This window comes from Eleginops maclovinus, chromosome 2 (genome assembly GCF_036324505.1).
Source record: "Eleginops maclovinus isolate JMC-PN-2008 ecotype Puerto Natales chromosome 2, JC_Emac_rtc_rv5, whole genome shotgun sequence".
Taxonomy (NCBI): Eukaryota; Metazoa; Chordata; class Actinopteri; order Perciformes; family Eleginopidae; genus Eleginops; species Eleginops maclovinus.
The window spans coordinates 24,215,556-24,241,328 of NC_086350.1; the positions used below are offsets into that span (position 1 = coordinate 24,215,556).

The window sequence follows — 25,773 nt, forward strand, 5'->3', positions numbered from 1 at the left end:
TTGTTCATAATAAATAATCAGTTGTATTTTCAGGCTGCGTTATTCAACAGTAATAACATCTTGCATTATCTTCATCAAATGTAATAGTCACGTTTTCATAAACCAGAATAATCCTTTTGGGTTAGAAACCAATAGTATTACCATATACACCAGAAAACATGCCCATTTTACTGCACTCCCATTAAATTCTCCTTTATTTTGACCACACCCTGTTAACAAAGAATGACAATTTAACATGCAGTTAATAAGACATGTTATGTTCTCTCTGTAAGCTACTTTTCCCATTCTTGGGGAAAATCCTCTTCAGTGTTCTGTGAGAAAGTCGCCCATAGAGGTAAAACTAAGGCTTACACTAAGAATCTTCATTGTTCATTTCTATAGTTTAGGCAAAGCATGGGAAGTTTGAATGTTTGCCAAACTATTGTTCACAAGAACTGACAATGAGTTGATCTCAACAGAAGTGCCCTCTATGTCATTACTATTTCTTTAACCTTACTCTTACTGTTTCTATGATCACAATCCACAAGGTAAATCTCACACATTGGCATAGAAATTAAAGATAATGGTCCATTTACTGCAGTTTATTCAACATAATAATAAAGCTGGACCTGTTAGATAATCTCAACATACTTAAATTGTGAGTCACAACTTAAATTAACAAAGGAAAGTACTGTAGTCGAACAGTTGGAATGTAGTTAATTGATTTTTGGTTGTGAAGATACAAAAGGAAGTAAGTAGCAGGGGTTAGCTTTTGCGGCAGTCTTAGCACACTTTAGCCTTGTTTAATCTAATGACACAGCAGTTTGAGTAGAACTGACATTTCTATGGTAGTAGTTAGTTATTCACACATTGTACTGTACGTTTCCACATTTCAATTGGACTATCTTCAAGTCCATCCCTATAGTTCTGCCAACTTGAACCCCTGTGTGTGTGTACGGTGTGTGTGTGTGTGTGTGTGTGTCTGTGTGTGTGTGTGTGTGTGTGTGTGTGTGTGTGTGTGTGTGTGTGTGTGTGTGTGTGTGTGTGTGTGTGTGTGTGTGTGTGTGTGTGTGTGTGTGTGTGTGTGTGTGATTGCGTGCGTGCGTGCGTGTGTGTGTGTGGTCATGGTGATGGTGGTGTCTTCAGGGAATTGGTGGAACCTCTTTGGCTTCCACTCCCCGTCACAACTGTTCCGACCCACTGGACCACAACAGGGATGAAATAAAGAGGGAAGGAGAGAAAGAGGATAAGGTTAGAATGCAGAGTAAAACACAAAACTTAAAGTTGATCCTGTATGTAAATGTTGGTCCTAACTTAAGAGCCAATCACATACTGTTCAATCTTTGACAAATAAAACATTAACAGATGTTTTTCTTCGTTTCATGTTAATGTTGAAAGGGTCTAAAGACAAAGGGTTTTATATAAACTATACAAATAAATATTGATTGATTGATAATATATTTTTCGATTAATAGAAATGTTGCCAAATTAAAGTTGTTTGGTGACTGCTTTGTTCAATTATGTGGGGCTGTAATCACAGATCATAACAACATTAAACATCAAAAAAACACCAAAGCTTGATACCCTTTAGGTACATTGCTCTGCTACTGTGCATGCTGGCCCACTGCCATATCTTAGTAGGAAACTAATGCTGCTAGCGCAAGTCAGTCACAATAGTTCCCAAAGTGTTTTCTTCTGTCCTGTCCCGATTGGTCTTTTGTTCCCAGAACTGTTTGTCAGTTAATTCATGATGCAAAGGTGCAACAAGGCTATCTGAGTTAACAATCTTGCTACGTGCTTCTTAACTGTTACTTAGCAAGCTTGTCAGCTCAATAGATACTGGGTCAACACATTCCCAAGTTTACTAAAAAGTATTATTTGTTGCATTGCTGCTTGCTTCATAACTGCCTAAAACATTCTATTCCTTCTAGTGCAGCAGACAGAAAAGGATTTAAAAAGTAAATAATGCCACTCAGCTAGTAAAAAAGCTTCTTCCATTTTGTTCCTGCAGAGCTCAGCTGTGTCAAGCAATTTGCTGTTGGTCAAACAGTTATCTATCAGATCAAACTCCTGGGGCAAAGTTGAAGCGCATGAAATTCACTGTATGCTTCATTTCTATTGTAGCAAGACTTTAAGACATTTTTAAATATCAGAAATTATACAAAAAGTTGGCTTGCAAACAGACTACATGAGGGCGACCCCATCACCGATCCTTTTAATCAACCACTCAAACTAAATGGAGGCAACCAAGCTTTTTGTTTGTTTGTTTTTTTGCTTTCCTCTCAATAGCATCAGCTCTAGCTTGAAATGACCCTGGAAAATTCAATAGCATTTTGTTGTCGGTGTTAGCCTTGTGTGTGTTTACCGCTTGGCTGAAGAAATCAAGTCGGTGAGTTATTATGAGTGTCAGAGAGGTTAACTCGAACTCTTAAGAAATGGCATTAAAGCCTGAAGCTGATAATAAAACTGCATGTGTACGTGAGACATACAGTAGACTTGTTTGTGATTATTTGTTGAAATACCTTTTGTCTGCATATCACCGTATGTTTTTTACATAAATATACATATCATTTAAAACAATTACGCAAATTAATCACATTCCGAGATTTCTACCCCGGAAATGGAAACTGCTCTTATTTTTAAGGTGTGATGAAAATAGAGGAAAGGCATTTTGCTGAAGCACCTTACAGCCAGTTTCTTGAAGTTGCAAAGTAGTGGGAGCGCACAACCTCCCTGAAGTAGGATCAACTAGGGCTTAAAATATGTTAACGACAGCAAGAATATAAGAATATGCCCTGTAAAGCGCACACTACACGGAGGGCGATCACAGCGGCTCTCCATGAGACCATCTTTGTTGATTCATTAGCTAACGAAATTGTCAGTGCCATGCCAATAATTCAGAAATCATCCAAACTAAGCTGGGATGTTAATAAAGTAAAAAACCCTCAGATTTCTCTCACCAGTTTGTCATGTATTTATTTTTTCGTGTGTGTGTGTGTGTGTGTGAGAGAGAGAGAGAGAGAGAGAGAGAGAGAGAGAGAGAGAGAGAGAGAAAGTTAGAGTAAGTGACATATCCAGTTAGCCAGGTTCCCTCAGGACTTGAGGATCTTTTAAAGAACCATAAATAAGCCATGAGCCTGGATCTGTTGTAGCCCACTGCTGCTAGTGGCCTCAGATAAGACACGGCCACTGGAAAGTGTCTTACAAACCTGTGTGTCTGTGTGTCTGTGTGTCTGTGTGTCTGTGTGTCTGTGTGTCTGTGTGCTTGATGCACTGCTCAGTAAAACACACTGATGGTTTGTTGGGAAAGCTGGAAAAATCCTGGTCTCAGGTTGCAACTAGATGAGATGTGACGGGACAACAGCCTGTAAAACTTGCTACAATGCAACTAAATGTAGTTGAATTTCCTATGTTTCCTAATGCTCCTCCTGACTTCTCTTACCACCTACACACAGACTTATTTGGGAGAGATCATTCACAAGTAAAGTGAATATATGAGGAGAAAATATTAGGTGAAGGATGAGGATTTTCCCTTGAAACACTTTACACAATCATTTTCCCAGAGGAATTTCTGTATGTGTTTTTTTAAGTTCAGCGTCATTATTCCTGAACATGTGTTAGCGCTGAAGAAAGCAAAATGTTGTTGATTTACTGTATACTCATATCTGTAATTAAGGGCTCCCGCTGTCATGAGTCCAGTTTTAAGTCTGTTTCTGGTTCCTTTTGAAAGTTTTTCTCTTTGTGTGCCATGTTTTTTTACTTCCTTTCATTTTGTGTTTTTCCGCCTGTTTTGATCGTTTGTCCAGGCCTTATTAGTTCTACCTGTTCACCATAAGCCTTCCAACCACTTACACTCCTGTACACCTGCACTTGATCCCCTCATTAGTTCAGATGTGTGTGTGTTGTTATACCTGAAGTTCTGTTTGCCTTGCAATGCTTGGATTGCACTTAAGATCAAAATGATTTTCAGTTGAAATATGCATTTGGTTCCACCCTGTTCCACTCTGTTTAGTTACACGTTGTCTTGTTTTACCCAGAATGTCCTTGTGTGTCTCTTGTTTAGCATTATCAGGAAGGGGTTTGCATTGAAATGTCCCTGTCAAGATGGTTAAGTTTGTTACTATACAATTTAGTCTTTTCAGTTCTTATACTTTTGCTACAAACACAACATGTTTTTCAATTGGTCATGGAATGCTAATATCAATACATAGAGATTTGAGGATTTAATTTAATATTATGAATCCTAAGTTCAATATTATACCAAGAATCTGATCAGTTAATGAAGGCTACAAATTTGCAGTAGAAGGCAACAGATTTTTTTGTTATCTACCGTATTTAAGATCAACAATTACCTTTAACAACTAACTTTTTTATAAAATACTATAATGACAATTTTTGTGATTTCTTCATTTCACTGTATATAGGGTTTATCTAGGATTGTTGGGAGTTTAATCAAAGGTGAATTTGGCTGCACAACAAGTGTTTCATTTCTATTTTGTGTAGGCAATTGAATGACTAATACCACAGAGATTTTATGAATAAGTACCTGTTTTTAAATAATAAACTAACTGAATGCAATGAAAATAAGATTAGATGTTCAAGATTTCAGTTGGAAATGTTCATAGGATGGAATAATATTCCTGGGGTCCTTCGCCTCTTTTATAACAAGCATCGTCAGACCTCCTCCAGGTAAAATAATGATGCATCAACAGTCTTGATGTTAACTTATAACAAGCTAGCCAGTTTCTATTACATTCCCAAAGGAGTGCTTTACACACCTCTTAGCAAGCCTGAAAGGAATCTTCAAATTCTTTAAGATAAAAGACACATGAGAGACAGCGGATGCTAATGCATGTTATAGCTCATGATAGGCGTTACATTTACCCAAACGGCAACCCATTTTTTCTTTGACTCTTTCGGCTGAACACCAATAGATTTAGCTTTGACAACCCAACATAAATTTACATGAATCAGTCCAGCATCTGTTTTAGCACGCTCTGTTTTTTTAATGAGTGTGGGCAGGGAATTCAAAAATAGAACAGCTCAGTGAATGTAGCCACCTCTGTGTGTGTGTGTGTGTGTGTGTGTGTGTGTGTGTGTGTGTGTGTGTGTGTGTGTGTGTGTGTGTGTGTGTGTGTGTGTGTGTGTGTGTGTGTGTGTGTGTGTGTGTGTGTGTGTGTGTGTGTGTGTGTGTCTCTGTAAGCTAGGTGCTTCTGTTGTGGCAATCCCAACTAAACAGGTCAAGTATAAAGAGGGTTATGCAGTATTCTTTTTATGTAATTGACTACTAATGTACCGTTTTGAATAAGACTCTTTAGAAACAATTTTGTATACTCACCTGTAGGTTGTGTCCATTTAAATGTTCACCTCGCATGAACGTTTTGTGTATATATTCTTTAAATAATCCTACACAAGTATGACATTTTTTTCAGAAGATATAAACTGACTACCGTGAGACATTCAAGTGAAATGTCTTGAAAACTAAAGATGGATTAGCACAAAAGCTTTATGATACGTTTTTAGTCCCAAGAGGATCTCAAAAGATTATCCTCTGGAACTGAAAGGTTGACATTTGTGTGACATTACTAAGTTTCTTGTGGTAATACCTGGTCTAGACATCTCTTGTTCCCTTTAGGAGGAAGTGTATCACTTTGATGAATAGCTGTTAATGACAGCGCCATTATCAGGTCCAATTTTTTAAACCAGTAACATGCCTATCAGCCTAATTAGTTGTCTTAGCAAATTCAAGCATGCTGACATGCCAAACTAAGATAGTTAACATGGGTAACATAATACCTGCTAACCCTAAGCATATTAGCATTGTCATTGTAAGAATGTTGGTATGTAGCATTTATCTCAAAGCACACCAATGTTTAGCCTTCCAAAGATGCTAGCATGGTTGTATCTTTCTTAGATAATTGCATGAAGATGTTGTTTGCTCACTTTGTTACAGTCTTACTTAGGGAATATATAGTAATACACAAGTTGGCCCGTACCTCTATTAGTGGATGCCAGTGTGCAATGGGTTTCCGTGGGTACGACAGCATCTCACTCCAGTGGTCTCGCCCCAGGCTCTCTGCTTCATTGCCCACCCTGCATACTCCGATCACTTCATTGTGTCCAACCCTGCAAAACAGAAAGAAGAACACATGGAAACAATCGTTGCATCAATAAATGTGCTGTATATCATGGTTTTAAAACCATGTTTTTATTTCAATTTGTGCGAAAAGCCGCTATGTAGCTATTTAGCGTTTTGGTAGGAAAAGCTAATGGCACTTTCAGGATCTCAAGCAACTTTTTGGGAGAAATACCAAACATGAACAGCGCCACAACACAGTAAAATTTAGTTTGCTCTGCCCAGCAATTGATAATGAATCATACATGGTGGGGCAAGGAAGTTGTTATTAAACCTAAAAAGGCTCTATACATAGGTTACTTACTAACCGATCATAGTCCATGACAGCTATGAGCAGGCTGATCTGGTCTATGTTCTCAGGAGGAACATCAAACACAATGGCTTCATTGTACACCGGGTTCAGAGTGTTACGCTTGGTTGACGTCTTCCTCTTCTTTAGCCTCCGACCTTCACACATTAAGGACACTTTCACATATGGATCTGGTGAAAAGTAACACAACAAGGTCACTAAAGATGCCAGAAAGTCTTGACATTGAAAGCAATGACACAAAAAATAGAAACCCCCTTGAATAATGCATGTTTATATTTGACTCAGTGGTAACGTTGCTTTGTCAGTCAGCCCCCACCTGAAGCTCCAGTGATGTCCATGGCTTTGAGATTTCTGGCTTTGATCATGGTGATAGTGAGCCTGCCCGCCGTGGGGAGATAGCACAATGAGAACATCAGTTCTCCTAGGTCCACGTTGTCCTGTAAAGAAATATATTACATTTCTATATTATTACGGTTAGTTTAAAAAAATGATATAATTATGGCTATTATTTTATGCTGGTCCAAATGGGAAACTTGGAAGCACTGCCAACATTTCACTTTTGTTATTTCCCTTTAATATAAATAGTCTCAATTTAGATACTTCCGTTAGTACATTGCTATGTCCTGTACTGTGAACACATGGGCAGTGAATTTTGACTGTGTAGTGTTTCCTCAAATTACACAAGGCTGCCCTCACCAGAAGTGTAGGTTGGCTATCTAGCTTGCTAGCAAATTCATGGTATATCAAATCATTAAAGACTGCTTATTAAACCCTATAAAATTATCATTGGCTTCTTTTTGACATCATTAGAGTGGTTTGTTACTTAAAAAGTGAACAGAAAAACACATGTTCACGTTAGGTAGCCAATCATTGTGTGTGAGTGTTAGAAGTGTTGTTAGGAGTGCACTATCCGGGCACTCATAGCTCATTTGGCAATACTTCACATTGGGACGTGATACTGCAATCAAAACAGAATATGTAAGTACAAAACTAGCAACATTTTGACACAGCAGAAGAAATCCCTCATGATATCGCAAGAATCCAGCTGCCATGCCATGCAAGGGATTTTCCTTTCCTGGCACAGTCTCAGCTGATGCCAAATGTGGACAGTAATTTTACAAATCAAACCACTTAGCTTTTAACGTTAGCAATGAGTGTAAAACATTGGATTTGTAATGTCAAGCGTGAGAATAACTTATTTTGTTTGAGATCAAGGTTATGCTTTTAAATCAAAGGCATAAAAAAGGCCTGGAAATCGATGTGTAGATTCAACAGATGGCACATTATAATGTTACACAATTATATGGATCATGCCTGCAACACCTCCACTACAAAAACACATCTGCAACATGCAGTAACAGCATGACTCATCATTAATCTGCATGTCTCATATAACAAGTATGTCAAGACTTGAGCATTGAAATGATCTGCTACTTAGGCTTGGTGTTTTATGACCCCTTTAAATTTGTATCTGGTTAAACTTGTGAAATATGCCATCAGGCCAAACTACTCCTGTATGCATGTGAGAATATCCCTGCCTTCAGAACGTATCCACATTCATGCATATGCCAAGCTCATCTCCCAATTAACACATCCCAAAATAACGTGTGATGGTGTGAGAGTGATTGGTGCATTTTCTCAGACAGGCATACTCTAGTTGTATGCTCTCCCACACATTTGGCTGACACAAAGCTACCAGTTTAAGAAAAACGATGAATAGGAAGTGAAAAGAGACAACAAATTGTACTCAACTTCACATTTTAGTTGCTCAATTACTTCTACTCGACTACTGAATTTATAGTTGCCAAGCAGGTTAACACAACTATCCAAGGTTTCTTAAAGCATTCTGTCCAATCTGTGATTAGAACACAGGATGTTAATGATTTTGTACTTAACCTTAGAAGCAACTGATTAGATAGAAAGCCTAGGGCAGATGCTCTGGATATACTGTAAAATTATTGTATCACGAAGACCTCGATATGTGCTTGATATGAAGATCAACCCAGGTTCAATCAGGAAGAGTACTCATGGTTGCACCCTTTTAGTTAACCAACTACATTTTGCCACAATCTTCAACAGCCAATCAACGTTGTGTAGTGAAACTTGAAATCTATTCTCCTCTCTTTTGCCGTCAGCTGTCATTTTTGGTGTCATATCTGCAGCCCCATTCCACCCAATCCACCAGTATTGCCCAGTTTAAGGGGGCCCTATTATCTTTTTAGGTATTCCCCTTCCTGTAGTGTGTTATATAGGTTTTTGATCATGCAAAGTGTTTGTAAAGGCTAAAATCCAGAGGAAATGAAAGTGAGTATAATAGGACCCTTTTAGCTCATCAGAAGTCAAAATTCTACCTACATAATATCAATATGTGTGATGGCGTTTTAGTCCATTTCTAAAATTAAAAAGCCACATTCTGACTATCAGGGTTGTTGGTTATGACAAGCCTCTCTTTGCTTCCAATTAAATTGTGGAGATCGCTGTAGCGTTGCATTGACTCTTAGATCCAGGCGGCATCGAACATGAACACAAACTTCCTCGCTTCAAAACTAACTAATGTATTTCTCCATATCAAAATAATAAAAACAAACATGTCCCATTGTCCTGCCATATATAGGCATATAGACATGCACGTCATATCCCCTTGACAGTGCACCTTTGACAGCAAAATTAGATACTTGAATTAAATTACAAATCATCTAAATTAAAAAAAATGTACACCCTAGTGTATCTCACAAAATAAATAGTTAAGAATATTAATCTAAAGCTTTCTATTAATAAGCCAAATACTCAAACCATAATGATCAAAAGTAAAATGGCTCTAGCAATGTGCGATGTAAATGCCAAAGACCATACACATTTCTCTCCTTTTGAGCACATGTCAATATATGCGTATCCTTTCAATGAGAAAATAAGTCTCTCCTGATTGGACTGATTCTGCCGATTAAGACATATTATAGACTGGCTATTTGCAGCCAAACGCAAAATCAATTACCTTGCATTGCATTACATTTCATTTAGCTGACACTTTTATCCAAAGCAACTTACAATAAGGGGCATAACCCTAAACCAAACCCTAACCCATGAAGAAACAAACTTCAAAATGCACAAATCCTGCAAGTACATTAGCTTTCAATAACTCAAACCATGGACAATTGTAAAACTAATTGATTTATTTTCTTCAAAGCTGCAGTCAAAACAGGTGGGTTTTCAGTCTGAAAAGGATGTGCGTACTTTCTACTGTACTACGGAGGCACGCACACGCACTCATGTTTTATTAGAATGCTGTTCCTCTGGGGTCCCCTGCTGAAATTGCTGAAAATAAAATTGCACAAAATGAGTTGATTCATCACAGATGTCAGTATCTACACACCTGCAAGCACAGAAACAGTATGAACACACTCACACGCAGAGTCCATGATCTGTGACTTTCCCTCTGTGACGAACTGATGAATCATACGAGTTACTGAGGCACAAACCACCTCTGACAATACACGATTATTGTAACAGCCTCGGGCATTTAAGATGTACAGCTTATCGTGATTGCAAGCTTTAACAGGCAGGCCTTTTGGCAATTTCAGGACACTGACCTTAAAAAAACTGTGGCAAACCCTTCATCTCTCAACAGATAACCTTATATCATCCTCCCATCACACACACTCATGCAGCACACTTACGTTTTCAGACCATAGAGTGCTACTCATTACTCATCTGAGCACTTAAATCAAGCCTGCGGTCAGGATTATGGTCACTTGTGAATGAAATTAGAAAGGTGCTCTAAAGCGCTCCAATAAAGCGTATAGAGAGTGTGGACAGTCTATCTTCTCCAATTGTAATACTATCACCTTCCCTCCCTCAGGAGCGCCAAGGCTTTATCTACAAGCCTCTGTGTCTTTAATAATCACAGGCTCAGTCTAACTCGATCTTTTTGCTCCTCTTTCTTATTTTTTAGCTCCCTCTGGGTGTATATATGTACCTTATTGAAATTGTTTTTGGTTTAACAAGTGTCTCTATGAAATTGTGTGATACATTTAACAAATTAGGCCATGGCAGACACTTTAAAACACAAAAATGTGACAAATCTCCTCTGCCAAACTGCAGCCAATCTCCGGTCTTGTACAGCTGCCAGGAGGCCTGCCTTGACTGCACTTCACTGTCAGGTCCACTTGCACTGGAACCTCAACATGTGGAGGAACATTATGCTCAGCTATGAGTCCAGATTCTGCCTACAGCATTTGGATTGTAGGGTCACAGTGTGAAGAAGATGCGGAGAACGCTTTGCTGTTTGCGGCACCGATAGAGTAGGAGTGGAGAGGATGGATGAAGAATGGGATGCCATCCCACAGAAGTGTTTGACCAGGCTGGTAACCAGCCTGAGGAGGAGAGGCTGTTGGGGTTGTGTATGGTTCTTCCACACACTACTCAGGCTGCTTGTTAAATGTACAAATTTTCAATAAATAAATTGTTGCCAATATGTCTTGTTTTATCAGACTTCAATCATCCAATCCACCAAACACCAAAAGAGTCAACAGCAAAGAAAGCTGTTTGAGGAGATGTGTCACATCTTTCATGGGCGCAAGAAGCATTGTTACAACAAAGAAATAATCTATCAAACACAAATGTGCTTACTTTTTGTGTAATATTGTGTGTTTTATGAAGTTTGAATACCAAAAGAATTGAACCTGTCATGCCTACTTTTGGTCCTCATATAGTAGTACAGTTTATTCAGCTCACTTAGACATTGGAGATCCCGTTACACAGGGGTTAATGGACAGCACAATTCCTCTGCCTGGCTGAACATGGTGGAAGTAAATAAATCACAGCCCAAGCTCAACTCTAGCTGTATAGATGGATGTACCCTGGCAGAATCAGGTTAGGCTAAAGGACCCTTCATAAGTCTGAGTAAGGAATAGTCCGACAATTACACAACTAAATGGGAAGCTGGTTTGAAGTATATACAGTACCATAAAACATTTTAAAAGGCCCTCTCTAGAGTCAGCGTGTGATTTTTCCCTTCTGAGCTACTGTAGAAACCTGGCGATGCAACATGACAGGCCCTCTAAAGGACATATGAAGTGCTAAATATAAGATGATAAAATAGTATGATTTATAGTTTCAGGTGAATATATAATAATGACAACATAATTATGAATGTAATATTCCATTTGTGCCAACAGATCCCCATAATTCTACTCACTAGCCCTTTTAGGGAGAGTTTTACAATTGATGCCTATCTGTTTTCTAGCCAAGAGTTAAGGTCTTTTACGGCTATTGATTGATCTATTTAATCTAGTAAAGAAGTGTCTGTTTTGTCCTAAGGTATATTGAGCTTTTAAGAATAGCAGTTACAATGATTAATTAAAGAGGTGTGGTTTTTTCGCTTCTCTTTGTTCGTCAGTAGGATTACGGAGAAACCACTGACTTGATTTTCAGAAAACGTTTTGGAAGGCTACAGCATTTTCGAAGGAAGAACCCATGCAATTTGGAGCCAGTCTGGGTTACAAGCAATATTGGTTAGGCCCTACTGTCGTTAAAGGTGCTACATGCATTTAGAGTCAGGCCAAGGATGTCCTGCACATCGCTAGCATGCACAAGCAAACATGGAATAGCTGAGCTAAAAATGGTGCTTAAAGAGCTAACAGTGCTATCAATAGCAACACTGTTGACTTACTTGCTCTAACATACACACAGCCGACAAAAACAAGAGCAGAGAAGCTCAGACTACAACAGACAAGGAGGTACTTCATTAATCCTCTGTTTTTGAGTACAAGTATTTTAATATATCTTTACAAAGCAATTTTGTTTTCTGCTATTGTTGTTGTACAGGAACTTTAGCATTGCAAGGAATGTACACTCTAAGGCCCCTTGTATTTATTATATTATTACCAGGAATGGCAACATATGGGCTCACTTTCTTACCTTGAGAAATCCACAGAGCCACAAGTGTGAAAAGGCCTTTAGAAGAGGATAATACCACCAAATGATGGGAGTGGTTATCTTTTCCCCCTGCTTTCAGTTTTTATGCTAAGCTAATCCCCTCCTAGCTCTAGCGAACAGAGTAGCCTACTTAGCACAGAGCCATGAGAATACTGGCCATTTTCATCTCACGCTTGCAAGCAAGGGAGAAATCAGTAAAACTATATATTGTCTAATGGCTCAAATAGAATAATAACGACAGCGGGAGTGAGTGCAAAACCAACAAGCTAATAGTAATCAGATAAACCAAAGTAAATATTGTTGCTCCTGTAACATGTTCAGGATCATAAGCATGTAGAGAATCATATTTCTCCCTAAATCCCTTAGGGCACTTGGGAGGACATGTGCTTGTTATATTGGACCATTTGCCATTGTCGGGAAATGGGAAGCTCCTTTAGTGAATTAGCTACACACAGAGACACACTGCATATGGACATACTGACCCCATTTATCAAGTCCCTAATTGCAGACCGACCTGACGGCAGTCAATATTATTGACTGGCCATATAGGAGCTGCAGTATACAGTGTCTGTAAGCTTTTCGATGTCGCCAAATCATCTACAACTGAGAAAAAAGTAGACAAGCTGGTTAGACTCTTGAATCTCCAAAAATACTTTATAGCTACACCAAAAGAGGAGGAAATAAGGGAATTAACCCCTGGCGTATATTCAAGACACAAGCTTAAACATCTCAGCAATCGATGTATTTAAGTGGTCTGTTGATTGACTACACACTTAATGGACGGTTCATAACCAGGTAGGATTAAGCGGTTAGTCTGAAGATTTTCCTCCAATAACGTTGCTTTATTTTCCCTTTGAGTTCCAAAATACATGTGATGTCCCGACTTTTTACAGCATCATTACTTTGAGAAAAAGTATCGAAAATATAGAGTTTGACATGTTGCACAATGTGATGTGAGTTTCTCTTTTGACAGTCAACCACTAGTGCTTCTAACCCCTTAAAACTTCCCTTCATATCAGTAGTAGTCATGTTTTAGTGTACATTTAAATAGACAAAGTGTGAATATATATGCTTTGTTTGAACATTTTGCTTTGTAAGCTCTGGATTGTGAGTGACGTTCCACTCTCTTCGTATTTGACAAACAGTTTGCTTTGAACACTATAATGACCTACAGATCCATAAAAAAAACGAATCAACTAAACAGGTTATCGACCCACACTTTGAAGATTTTAATCTCTGGATTAGACTGTTTCCCCAGTATATTACTCTGTAGCGGACCGCTGCTTAATGCTGCGGAGCACTGCTGTCAGTCAGTGAATGAGACAAGTGTCAGTTGTTAATTCAAAAGTCAGTAATACCCTTACAGTCTGAGCTCTGGGGTAATGTTAGAAAAAATATATTGGAGCGGAACTTTAAAAGATAATTCACTGTTTCTGGACGGATCATATTTGTCCACTTTCGGTAGTATTACCGGATGTTGTTTTAGCCTCAGATAGCATAAAGCTAATATTGTATTGTATATATGAGTAGAGGGAGAAGGACCAGTGGAGTTACATACTAAACACACCGCCTCTACCTCTCACTCATTGATGCTGCAATGATATAGTTGCCTGTTTAATAACTGATAAACCTCAGAAGAATTGCATAATAGAATATTGTAGTTGAGAGCTCCAGGACTTCGCTAACAAGATGGCGCCGTTGACGTCATAAGAGGACCCGCCCCCCACGATGTCAGCCTATAGAAGAGTCCGGAGAACCCCATGTGACAAGCGGCCAACAGGATCCAGCCCCCCACTACCAACCAATGAGAGCACGAGAGCGGAGCGCGTCTTATTTTGAAGTTGTTTATTGTATGGTCGGAAAGGGATGGTTCTATAAAACATGTTTGTATTGTAGAACCGGGGTCTCTTTTGTTCCGGACCAGCAGACAGTAACTACTGATGAGCTCCACTCAGTCAGTGGCCTGTGGACGCGTGTCCCGGGCTATTGAGCCACAGCTGTGAAACTTTTGTAAAACCTACTGCTGCATTCTTTTATTAAATACTCCTTTTAAAACTTACAAGGGGAGGTTTGCTTTCTTTCTTTTGCATCGACACCTGGGCTTCGAATAAACGAACATTTCTTACAGTAATAACAGCAGTACCGTGGAGTGTATGTTTTTCTAAATTGCTACGGTTAGTTTGCCAGAACAAGTGAAGTGAAAATGTTGTCAGTAGCCTACAGGTCATAAACGGGTTTGGTAATGCATGTTATGCTAAAAACAGGGGTTCTGAGATTTAATGAGGAGATGTGAGTAGCCTAACTATAGTCACTCAACTCAACTACCATCTATTTTACACCTGACTACGCCATCAGATTACACCATGGTTAAGGATATAATCTTGTATTTGCTTTTGTGGCAACCATTTTAAACAGAATTCTCGTTGGTGCTGACACCAGTGACGTCAGCTTGTTAACTCCTATTACTTTACATCGCTAGTTGGTAAACAGTAGCACCTCAAATCAAACGAGTTATTGAAAAAGGAAAAAAGCTCCCTGATTGTTAATACTACAACCCTGCGTTGGGACGTTGAAATATCTTCGAAATGATACTGAACACCTAATTGCTAACAATGGCATTTCCAACAGTGTGGGAGTGCATGGCACTGTTTATTGCTCCTGACGAGCAGGTGGCACCATGTTTGGAAGCCTCTGCTGCCACGTTATGAATGTATTAGTTGGTGATTGCTGACTTGTTTTGTAAAAGAGTTGTCACAAAGGCTAGAAAAGCACTACAGAAATGAAGTCAATGTAATTAATGTTCCGCTAATATGGTCTCTTTACTGTCAGGTGCTTTGATTTTACCATGAATCCACGAAAAAGATGAGTCTGGCCATGGCAGGCTTGAGGTTGGAGTTAATTAAGACAACAAAAAGGATGTGCCAATTTTCAATCATGTAAACATAAAAGTACAGACTAACATGTTCAGGTCCTTTAGACTGTAAGGCCACTGTGAGTCCTCCAATAAATGACATTTCACAAAAGGCAATTTATTTTAACGCTTCAGCCCGGATATATGTGTGTACATTACAGTCCAGTGCGAATGGCCAGGGACGGCTAGAGGCTCGCTCTGTGCCAGGACCCATGATTAATGCAGCAGTTATCCCAAGGGAGGTAACCTAGTTCTGCTGGGGACAGTGAGATAGGGGGGGGGGGCAAGATAAATCAAACCCTAGTTCAACTTTTTCAACGTGTAAGCACGCACACTATGTGATGTGACAAGGAACAACGAATCGCAGTTGTCTTTCCTTTCTGGTGTCATCAGTAAATATTAGGGAGAAACTTAAGATTCCTCCAGTGCATCAATTAATTTCATCCAGTAATGTTTGCTGGAAATGTATTTTGAGCATTGGTCTGCACACACGGACAAACAGAGCGGAGCACAGACAGAAACATTATCTAGGGAAAACACCAGTGTCCAATGGGGAATATTTTAAAACACACAAAAAACAACACCTGACTCTACATTAGAGCTGATTGTTTTCCATTTTCATCTTTGTTGCAATATCTTTTTCCAAAACTATGGACTATATGGAATAATCAAAATGCTAGGCATGTTTTGTGTGTTTTTGGTCGTTGAATGAAATGTTGAAGAGATCCTATAGACAGATCTTATTGTTTTTGTCTCATGAGACACTGATTGTATTTTATGGTTGTATATTACTTTTTTGAGAGATGGGAATGTCATCTCCCCTGTATTGCCTTTATGTCCTTGTTTTTGTCTCTGGCATGTACTAAAATATATATTTTTAAATTAAAACAATGACTTTAAAAAAGCTCAGATGAACTGCTCCTCCAGCTGTGGTCTCTAAGCAGCTTAAGGTGAGCCTGCCTCAGCAAATTTGAAAGTTGTCATTAAAATAGGAACGCAGGAACCAACATGCGGGTAAAGGCACTTTCTTTCGTTGAAGCAAATTTTCATGGTGACAGAATGGTGGGATAGCAAGTCATGCAACGTCATTAGGACCCAAATCAGTTTTTACTATCTAACATTGACACAAGATGGCTGTACTCAACAAAGTTTAGTCATAAGGTATTAACTAAATCACTAGCCAACTATTGTTTTTTTTTTGTAACATACTGTTCATATTTTGGTAGAATTTATTTATATTTCTCACAAATTATATATTTCAAAAACACACTTTTAAAAGATTCAGGTTTTATACACAGACCCTAATTTCTTAAATGAAAGAAATTACAGCGATATTTTGATTCGGTTGGGCACACGGGAAACAGGGACTCAATGTCCCCCAGGCCACAATAAAATCATAGTGCATCATGGTAAATCCTCAGGAGAAATAAAAATCTGGATCCAAAAATATCACTGTTAAACGAAGCAAAAACACACATTTGGCCAAAAACAATTAAACACATAAGCATTTGTGATGCAGTTTTATATCTGTGGGAAGTAAACCTAACTGTAATCAAGGTCAAGATGCCATAAAGGATAGTTTTACAGCTCCGAGATATGTTACATTTGAATACCATGTGTATATACGACACAACCTGTGTGTGTGTGTGTGTGTGTGTGTGTGTGTGTGTGTGTGTGTGTGTGTGTGTGTGTGTGTGTGTGTGTGTGTGTGTGTGTGTGTGTGTGTGTGTGTGTGTGTCTGTGTCTGTGTGTCTGTGTGCCTGTGTGTCTGTGTGTCTGTGTGTCTGTGTGTGTGTTTGACAGTAGGGCACTATGTGGTAGAGCAACCAGAAAATTACAGTTCTGTCCACTGAGAGAGCTCGGGTTACACAACAATGTTAACTTTCCTTGATGGATGGCTAACCTGGAGGTTAGGGAGACAGTTTGAGACAGCCTTTATGTCTGCTTTAGGCTATGGTGATGTCATATAAATCCTCTAAAATATGGATATCCTATACCACGGGACACTGAGATTTATACAAACCTTAAAACCCTTGAGCACCATTGGGTTGGATGGTCTTCCCTGACCACTTCTACTAGACCATTGTCATATCCTTATTTATAAGGCTATTCTTGGTGTTCTCCCACTTTATCTATAGAATTATATTTTTGGGAATAGAAGTAGAATTGGAGGATGAAACCGTCTTTATTTTGTCACACATGTACATGCACCCAGTACAGCACGCATAGCAAAATCGGACATTTGCATTTAGACCTTCTTAGTACTAGGAGCAGTGGGCAGCTATTGTACAGCACCTGGGGAGCGATGATGCTCAAGGGCACCTCGGCAGTGACCAGGAGATGAGCTACCAGTCCACAGTTGTCTAATCAGGACGTGAAAAATCCACCCTTCGGTTCAAAGATCAAGTCCCTACAGACTGAGCCACTGCCAACCAGTCTCTGCATTTGACCCATCCAAGTGTTATGACCAGTGGGCTGCGGTAGCACTTGGTCTTTCCGGGACCTGAACCGGGGACCTTTCGCTTTCCAATCTGAGTCCCTGTGGACTTAACCACCACCGCCCAAAGAACGGGAAGTCATTGGCTTTGCTCCGAGGACTTGTTTTTAATAACTGTCCCTAAAGTTCACACTGAGCCGGAGAAAAGGGTGTTCAGTAATGCACCCCCATTTGCTTGGAACAAGCTACAATAAGAGCTGAAACTCAGGGTGCTGGTCTCTGTTTTAAAGTGCCTCTTAGTGAATGAGAAGCAGACAACTCTGTCTCAGATGCTTATGATGAAGACGTTTCTGATTGTGACCATGATAGGGTTCTCTGTTCTTGTTGTAACTGTACTGGTGCCTGTCTTGAGAGATTTTTAATCTCAATTAGATTGCACCTGGATAAATACAAATAATAATAGTACTAGTATGTTTCCTACTTTACAATGCACACACATTTCAACATATATTATTGAATCATATTGCCAAAGTGAAATTTTACTCTAGATTCTCTTGCTTTGAAAAATAAAGTATCCCAAGGTTGGTCAAGGTAAACACGTATGCATGTTGAATGGATGGAGAATTAATAAAGGATTTTATAAATAAAGTAAACTCCTTAGACTTGGACAGTGATAGTTCAAGTTGGAAGCCATAGAAGTTTCAACAAGTTACTTAACCGAGATGCTGTTAGAGTCTTGAAGGTGTTAAAACAATATTGGTGCACCAACAAGATGAAAGAGTGTGTGTCTGTTACTTTTTAAGTGTTAGGAGCCAAAAGGATTTTTCCATCACTGAAGTTGATGATGCAATAACAGGGCAGATCTGGTTGAGGGCTGACCCAGCTAATGATCCTTTTCTTGCTTTGAACTTAATTATGTGATGAGGGGCAGAGCTGTGTCTCCCAAAAAATCTCCCCCAAAAATATAACTCCCAAAAATCAGGCTAGTTGTATTCACACTCCAGACACAAGGGGTATGATCCTGAAACTATGTCTCCAATTGCTTGACCTTTCATGCAGTTTTAATGGGTTTCTTTTGTGACAAAAACTAATCTAAATAGTTAGAAATGTAGCTATACAATCTGATTTATACATAGATGAATTGAAAGCAGCGTCTAAGACTATGATATATTGATTAAATAGGTGGTGATATTTGATGAAATTACAGGCAAAAGGTCAAAGTACTGTTATATTGTGATTGTAAAATGTATATAACATACAGCTGATTTGAAGTACATGCTGTTATCAATGGGAACAGCCTGATGCCATTTCCATGGATGTATAATAAGAACTGGATACAGCGTTGGAGGCGGGGCCTCGTTCATTCCTATGAGAGCTGCTCATTGGAAAGGGAAGAAAAAATGGTCTGATTCTCGAGAGCCAAACGTCACAAATTACCCATCATGCCTGGCTGTCGAGAGCATATAGCATGCGCAGTTGAGTTTCCACTTAAACCCCGCCCCCGATCTCCCGCTTCTGCTCAGTAGAATGAATAGAGAGAGAAAACTAATCCGGATTCAGCTTTTAGGCCATTTTTCAACTTTAAGGACCTAATGTTTTTAATAAGGACTATGAAATGGTTCATACGTGGTAGTTAATTTGGTTTTAAAAATAATCCACCGATTTACAGACTTCTCTTTCACAATGTAAGTCAATGGGAAAAAGTATTTCGGGGCCGGGTGACGTCACGGACTGATACAAAAGTTCTAGTACCCGCCGTTTGGCCACTACGAATATTTTTCTCAAAGTCCGGAGCACTTGCTGGGGGCTTGGACAATTCATGTAAAAGTAGCAAAGCAATCATCTCGCTGTAGCTTTAGACTAGCTTCTATCTCCCTTGGAATACAAATGAGAAACTTAATATAGTTTTCTTCTAGTTATGTAACTGCATAATTAAACCTGTGATGCAGTCTTATATTTCTATGGGGAATAGAACGGAAAGACTGACCAAAATAACTTAAACCTCAGTTCAGGGCAACTGAGACAAAAATGCACAGTACTTTGGATATATGGTGTGCAGCAAATGTACATTTCATTTGGTATAATATGGGAGAATAAGCAACGATTTATAAACTATCATTGAAGCAACAGAGACTTTTTATAAATTAGCAGTGAAAATGCTAGCCTCATTTATGTGAATAGTTTATAGCCTCAGAATTGAGCTGAACCTCTGTTTTTTCAAGAGGTAAAGAGATAAAGAGAAAAAAAGAAAGAAGGACAGGAACAAGAAAAGAAAATAGTGGTTTATGATACAGGAAGATAGGAAGAAAGGGATTAAATAAAGAAAGGAAAAGTAAAAAGGAATGTGGGGAGAAAGACCAAAAGGAAGAATGGAAGGAGTGAAGGACAGTAGGAAATATGGAAGAAAGACAGGAAGTAAGGGAGCAAGAAGAAAAGGAAATGAAGATCTTAAAGATCTCTGAAAAAAAGGTAAGGAGGAAAATAATGAAGATAAAAAAAGAAAAGGAGGAAGAAAGGAGGGAATGAATCCTCTGAGTTACGAGGTTCATGTCCTGATTATAATTTAATGTTGTTACTTAAGAGTTTCTAAAATAAATTACATCAAACAAAGATTAGACACATGGGAATGCGTCTTTTTCGAGGCTGAATGATAAATGCACAAGAAAACAGCAAAGTGTGCGATGCATTTTGATATTGGTACAAAAACACACACGCACACACAGATAGTTATATAAAATACAGCGTTATCATAATGATTAAGAGACACATAACTCAGTATGAAGCCATCTATTGACTTGAATGTGCTACATTGGAGATACTGAGCATAAATGTGATTTTGGGATTGCTTCACAATAGCTGCCCACTGCTTCTAGTACTAGGATGGGTTAAATGCAGTGGACAAATGTCACTGTGTGTGCTCTGCTGTGTGCATGTATGTGACTAATAAAGAGGGTTTCATCCTCTGATTCTTCTTCTTCTTCTTCCACATGGCTCACAGCATGGCAAACACAGACCCAAGAGCTACCAGCTAACAGTTATAACAGTATTTTTAAAAAAAAAGGGGCAAACAACAGCCGGGGTGAACCGGAGGGTGTTATGCTTCCGTGACAATGCCATAGGTTGGGTTCTTGGCTCGGATAGAAAATGTTTGTTTTACAATATCCATACATAGCTAAGTTGCTTGCTGCTAAGTCAATGCTTCTTTAACTGAGAACCATTTATATTTTATATAATAAGTATGCTTGGGCTAATTAAAATTATGATATATTTTAGTGTTTAATTTGTTAAAGTGGACCTTACACTAAAAAAAGTTTTTCCGTGTTGTTTTTGACATAAGATATGTCAATATGAGTTTGTGAACTATGGTAGGTTTGAAAACTATGGCACTTGTCTGCTGTATGCAATAGCCAATGAAAGAAAATAGAATAGAATTTTTGACAGAACCAGGCAGAACGAAATCCGATGACTAGCAGACCCGCTTTTCAGATGCAGATGAATTGTGGAGCTGTTGTGGGAGTTGAGCCGCAAGCACACTGCTAGCCTCGGCAAAGCAGCAAGCTAACGCTATAAACGCTACCAAGCTTTCAGGCGGTATGCACACTAACTTTACCCGAATTGTGCAGAAATACGGAGATGGGTTTTCATCACAACACGTTTACCTCTTAAGCCCAGACGCAGCAACCTGTAAGAAACAGCGTCTCAGGGCATGTTAACATTTAACAACCTATTAGTGTGGCATACCCACTTAACGGGAAGAAAATCAGCTACCAGACCATCTTAGCCATTTTTACCAAACGAAACATAATTCCAACACCAAGCGTCTAAATCAGCACTGAACGAAAACGAGATAATGCTACATTGCACCGAGTGAGCTACGGCGATTTTTTTACTTCATGCTATCTGCACGAACCACATGTCATATAAAGCCGGAGATTCCACAGATTCAATTTTTATTTAAGTCTCATCACTGTATGAACAAAACTCAATGAACTAGCAGCCAAGAAAGAGCAAGAAAACTGCTTCACTTTACAAAGCCATAGCTGTTTCTGATCAAAAGTTGTGTTCAAGGTCATACAAACGCTGCTGAAGGTAACCCGATGTCTCTGTCACTTTGAAATGATTACTGATAATCTATCATTATTTATTTGTAATAAACTGGTACGGCGTAACAAGCGACGCTGTTTTTTTTAACAGTTTTGTTCAGGGGCGGAACATTTGACAAATCTCCCGGTCAGGAGTAACTTTCTTACTGAGTTACTCAGTGTACCAACCCTGTAGATTTATCCCGGTGAATAATGTAATAGAGACAGAGTCGCTGTATCTCTGTCAAACCAACCCAGGTCTTATGTCAGCGTAGATCTGGGTCACTACCCCCAAGTGTTTCCTACTGCTTTCATTAAACATTCAATGTGTCTAAGTATATTTCTATGTATCTGCCTCTTGAAGACACAGATGATTTCCACTTGGAGAGGAAATGAGATACAAGTCAATTGATATATCTCCTTCCCCCTGTTGTTTTAAGAGGGTTTTACACGGGGTTGCTTCAGTCTAATAGACATACAGTACAAATGTATCCAACTTCAAACATGCTGCAAGGTTATTGTCAGTTGTGTGATTTAAACAAGTTCAAGTGGGAAGCTTTACGAAGAAAGGAAGCAGCAGTAGTAATAGAATTGAATAAAATTGATTAAAATTGGTATCTCACCGAGGTTACGTATTGTATATCCCGGCAAAGTTTTGTCTCCCGTGGAAAGTCGGCAAGATCCAGGAAGTTGTCCACCACCACTTGGCCGATCAAGTCATGGCGAGAGAACCTGTCAAAGTCGTAGACGCTGAAGTGCAGCTTACGACTGGACAGCTCGGCGTACGCCACCGGAAAGAGAAACACCTCATCGAACACTGGGTTGAGTGTCTTGCGGTGCACCTTAGTCTGGTGCTTGGTTTTGCGGTCAGGCAGCAGGTAGATCTTGACGTAAGGGTCAGATGTCCCTGAAAAGTCTTTTGCTGGAAGATCATGGGCCTTGTGGATCTTCACAATCAGCTGCTCCAGGTCAAAGTCAAACTTTAGGACAAACAGAAGACGCCCACAGCTGTCAGTTCGACGACCATCTTCTGCGTCAACCGATCGCTGTTTGTAGAGTTCTGGTTTGATTCGGCCTAAACCAGACAGTGATTCTTGGCGCTGGAACTGAGCAGGATTAAAGTCCGGATTGGACAAATTCATCTGACGACGGATGGAGTTGTGCCTGTAACAAAGTGTACAATTCGACATATAAAAAAATTCAAACCATTTCAATTGACTTGAATTAATATTGAGTCTTTGATGCTTTGAGGCAACTGGTGAATTCACAGTATGGTATCTTTGAACCCAGAGTTTTAGGTATAAAGTACGTGTGTAACTGTTTGTATCTGTGTTCAATCTGTCAACAAAAAAAGTTGGACAGTAGCTTTGGGGATTGATAGGTACTGACCGTCCAGATGAAGTAGGCTCAGTAATCTGTCTCTGAACCCGGTCCCTGGCCAGAGTGTGGACCTGGTTTTTCTCCAGCTTGGCCTGCGTCTCCAATGGTATGTCAGGCGACGTGTGGCTTATTTTCAGGCCTGACTCCGGGACAACCACAGTAGAGGGGGGCCCCGAAGACTCCTTCATACAGCCATCTTCGCTGTACTCCCTTTCGTCCCCGTCCACCTGTACAGCAGACAGATGTGTTGACAGTGTAAATCCTATTAGAGGACATTTTATTAGGGACAGGGAAAGTAGAATGCCTCGGGGAGTTGTACAAACGAAAGGTTCTTTCAATTGAAACATTTACACTCAAAATGCCAAATAACTGTAATTCCCATTTTTCACAATCATTTATTAAAGAAAAAATATCACTATGACTTGGGAATCAAGACCTGGACCAAGTGACAGTTCTATCCAGATGTGTGACAGACACAAATTGATTATTTTCCAAGGGGGTGGAATGGCACTAATGAAGAGGGTTCCGTGTTTTATTCAAAAGGATACACATTTTATTTTTTCATTCAGAGATACTCAAAGAGATTGTCTTGCTTGCTTTTACTTGAAATGTAGGCGTTCACTTTTTGTTAGCACTTTTATTTATCGTAAGAAAAGGTATTTGTCTTTGTTAAATGCCTATGTTGAATATATACTTCTTTGAAAATGTTTTGTAAAATGGTTGTAATGATGTGAAAGTGTATGAAGTTGATTTGATTTGATAGATATAGGTGTAGAAGACACAATGAATCATAAGTTCATACTCTAAAGTGAATTGACATTGGCTTAATGTAGGTATGTCGTATATAAGCTAATTAGGCTTTATGTCAACAGCAGAAAGTTGGTGAGTGGTTCAAATTTATGGTAAAAAATTTAACCTGAATAAACTTTTTTTATGTGTTAATTGAGTCAAAACGTACCTCGAAGTCTCTGCTTCTCTTCAGCTTAGCTTCAATGAAATTGTGCAGACAGAGTAACTTGGACAGCCCCCCTTTAATGCACTTGATTGGCTACTCAGCCAATCTCTCTAGTTCTATGTGTCTTATTTACTTTGTTAGATGAAGGCGCTATCAAGAGGAAGCTGGTGTTTAATTAGTGTGTGTGTTGCATGGCTGTGACTGCACCAACTAGCGATTTCAAGGATTATATGTTTAAGCATCTATGCTCGGTTTGTATGAGTCATAAATTAAACTTAATGTATCTCACTTTTCCAATATTTTTACATGAGCCTCTCCTCCTTACCTCTGTGAGGACGGGCTGTTGGTCTCCCCCCAGAAAGTGTGCCCCCTTGAGGATATCTGGGAGGAAGCGGCCGCTCAGTGGTACCCAGCATATCTTCCATGAAACAAAGAGGGAGACGCTGAAGAGAGCCAGACCACAGGTGGTCACCAGCAGGGACAACAGGCTCACCGATACATCTAGATGGAAGAGAGAAGGGGGGCTCAGTGAACAGTGAACACAGCTTTGCCAGTGATGAACGCTGGCACAGACAAACCCATCCCCCCAAGGACAGCCTGTGTTTATTCAGAATGCTAAATGAGAAGGAAAAAGTATTTCCTCTTCACTGTAGGCAAAAATATATAAACTGCATATCATCAAACTTTTAAATATTTAAAATCAAATAATTTTCTAAATTCATTCTGTGTAAGTAGAGACCTTACATATAGTCTTACGTTATTCATTATTCTTTTACTGTCTCACCTTGTCTAAATTCCCATCCCTCTTCCTGCACTTGCCGTAACTCAAAAACGTTGCTTTATTTTACACACAAGCTGGATTGCTGCTATGTATTTCATAGTGCACATGGTTGAGTGGTTTAAGAAGCTTAAATGCATAGGACGATGGTGAGGCTCAGGATACAGAAGTATTGTACTTGACCAACTACCATACATGTTTTATAACAACAGAAGTTATTATGTTTACAAAAGCAATTAGCCTTTTTGCACTTACTGACCAACAATAATGCACAGCACACAAGCTTCAAGGTGTAGGACAGTGGTGTCCAAACTACTACCCGGGGGCCAACTGCGACCCGTGGTCCGTTTTTAATCGGCCCACATCAAATTCTGAAAGTATAACGGAATATGGCACACAACTGAAATTTGTGCTGGTCTTAAACTGTACTTCTTAAATATGTACAAATATATTTCACACTATTTAATATGCCATATTTTCAGATAAATTCTGTCAATTAAAATTGAAATCTTAGTTGACAAAAAAAGCCCAATACCTTATTTGCCTAATTTGTTTTTACATTTGCTGATTGATTTACTAAGATAACTTGTAACTTTATATGTATGTATTAGGCAATATACCTCAACTCAAATGAGGGGCCCAACCCTTATATTTTATATATATTTTTTCTGTATGTGGCCCTTAGTGAAAAATGTTTGGACACCCCTTGTGTAGGATTTCTTTAGCAGCAGTATACAACAAAGCAACACACAAATGAGGTGAATCTTTACGTACAAATGAAATGCATAATACAATACAATATGACATCAACAGTGAACACACGTTTGCTAAAATGATGCTAACAAAGAGCCACAAAACATTGTGGAAACAA

The 25,773-nt window shown here is 39.1% G+C and overlaps 1 protein-coding gene across 2 annotated transcripts in view; it reads right to left on the reverse strand.

Moving 5' to 3' along the window:
• Positions 1–1,065: 1,065 nt before the first annotated feature.
• The window catches only part of syt9b (synaptotagmin IXb), a 41,732-nt gene continuing 17,024 nt past the window's right edge, over positions 1,066–25,773 (reverse strand). Inside the window, exons 2-8 of one of the 2 annotated variants that reach the window (XM_063908631.1) lie at positions 24,450–24,625; positions 23,179–23,396; positions 22,413–22,953; positions 6,742–6,862; positions 6,424–6,595; positions 5,976–6,105; positions 1,066–1,179 (exon numbers count right to left, since the gene is read on the reverse strand). In XM_063908631.1, the coding sequence (XP_063764701.1) occupies positions 1,102–1,179; positions 5,976–6,105; positions 6,424–6,595; positions 6,742–6,862; positions 22,413–22,953; positions 23,179–23,396; positions 24,450–24,625 (1,436 nt within the window). In that variant the 3' untranslated portion in view covers positions 1,066–1,101. Of the gene's footprint in view, positions 1,180–5,975; positions 6,106–6,419; positions 6,596–6,741; positions 6,863–22,412; positions 22,954–23,178; positions 23,397–24,449; positions 24,626–25,773 lie in introns of both variants that reach the window. The other variant, XR_010168045.1, reaches the window with a different exon arrangement.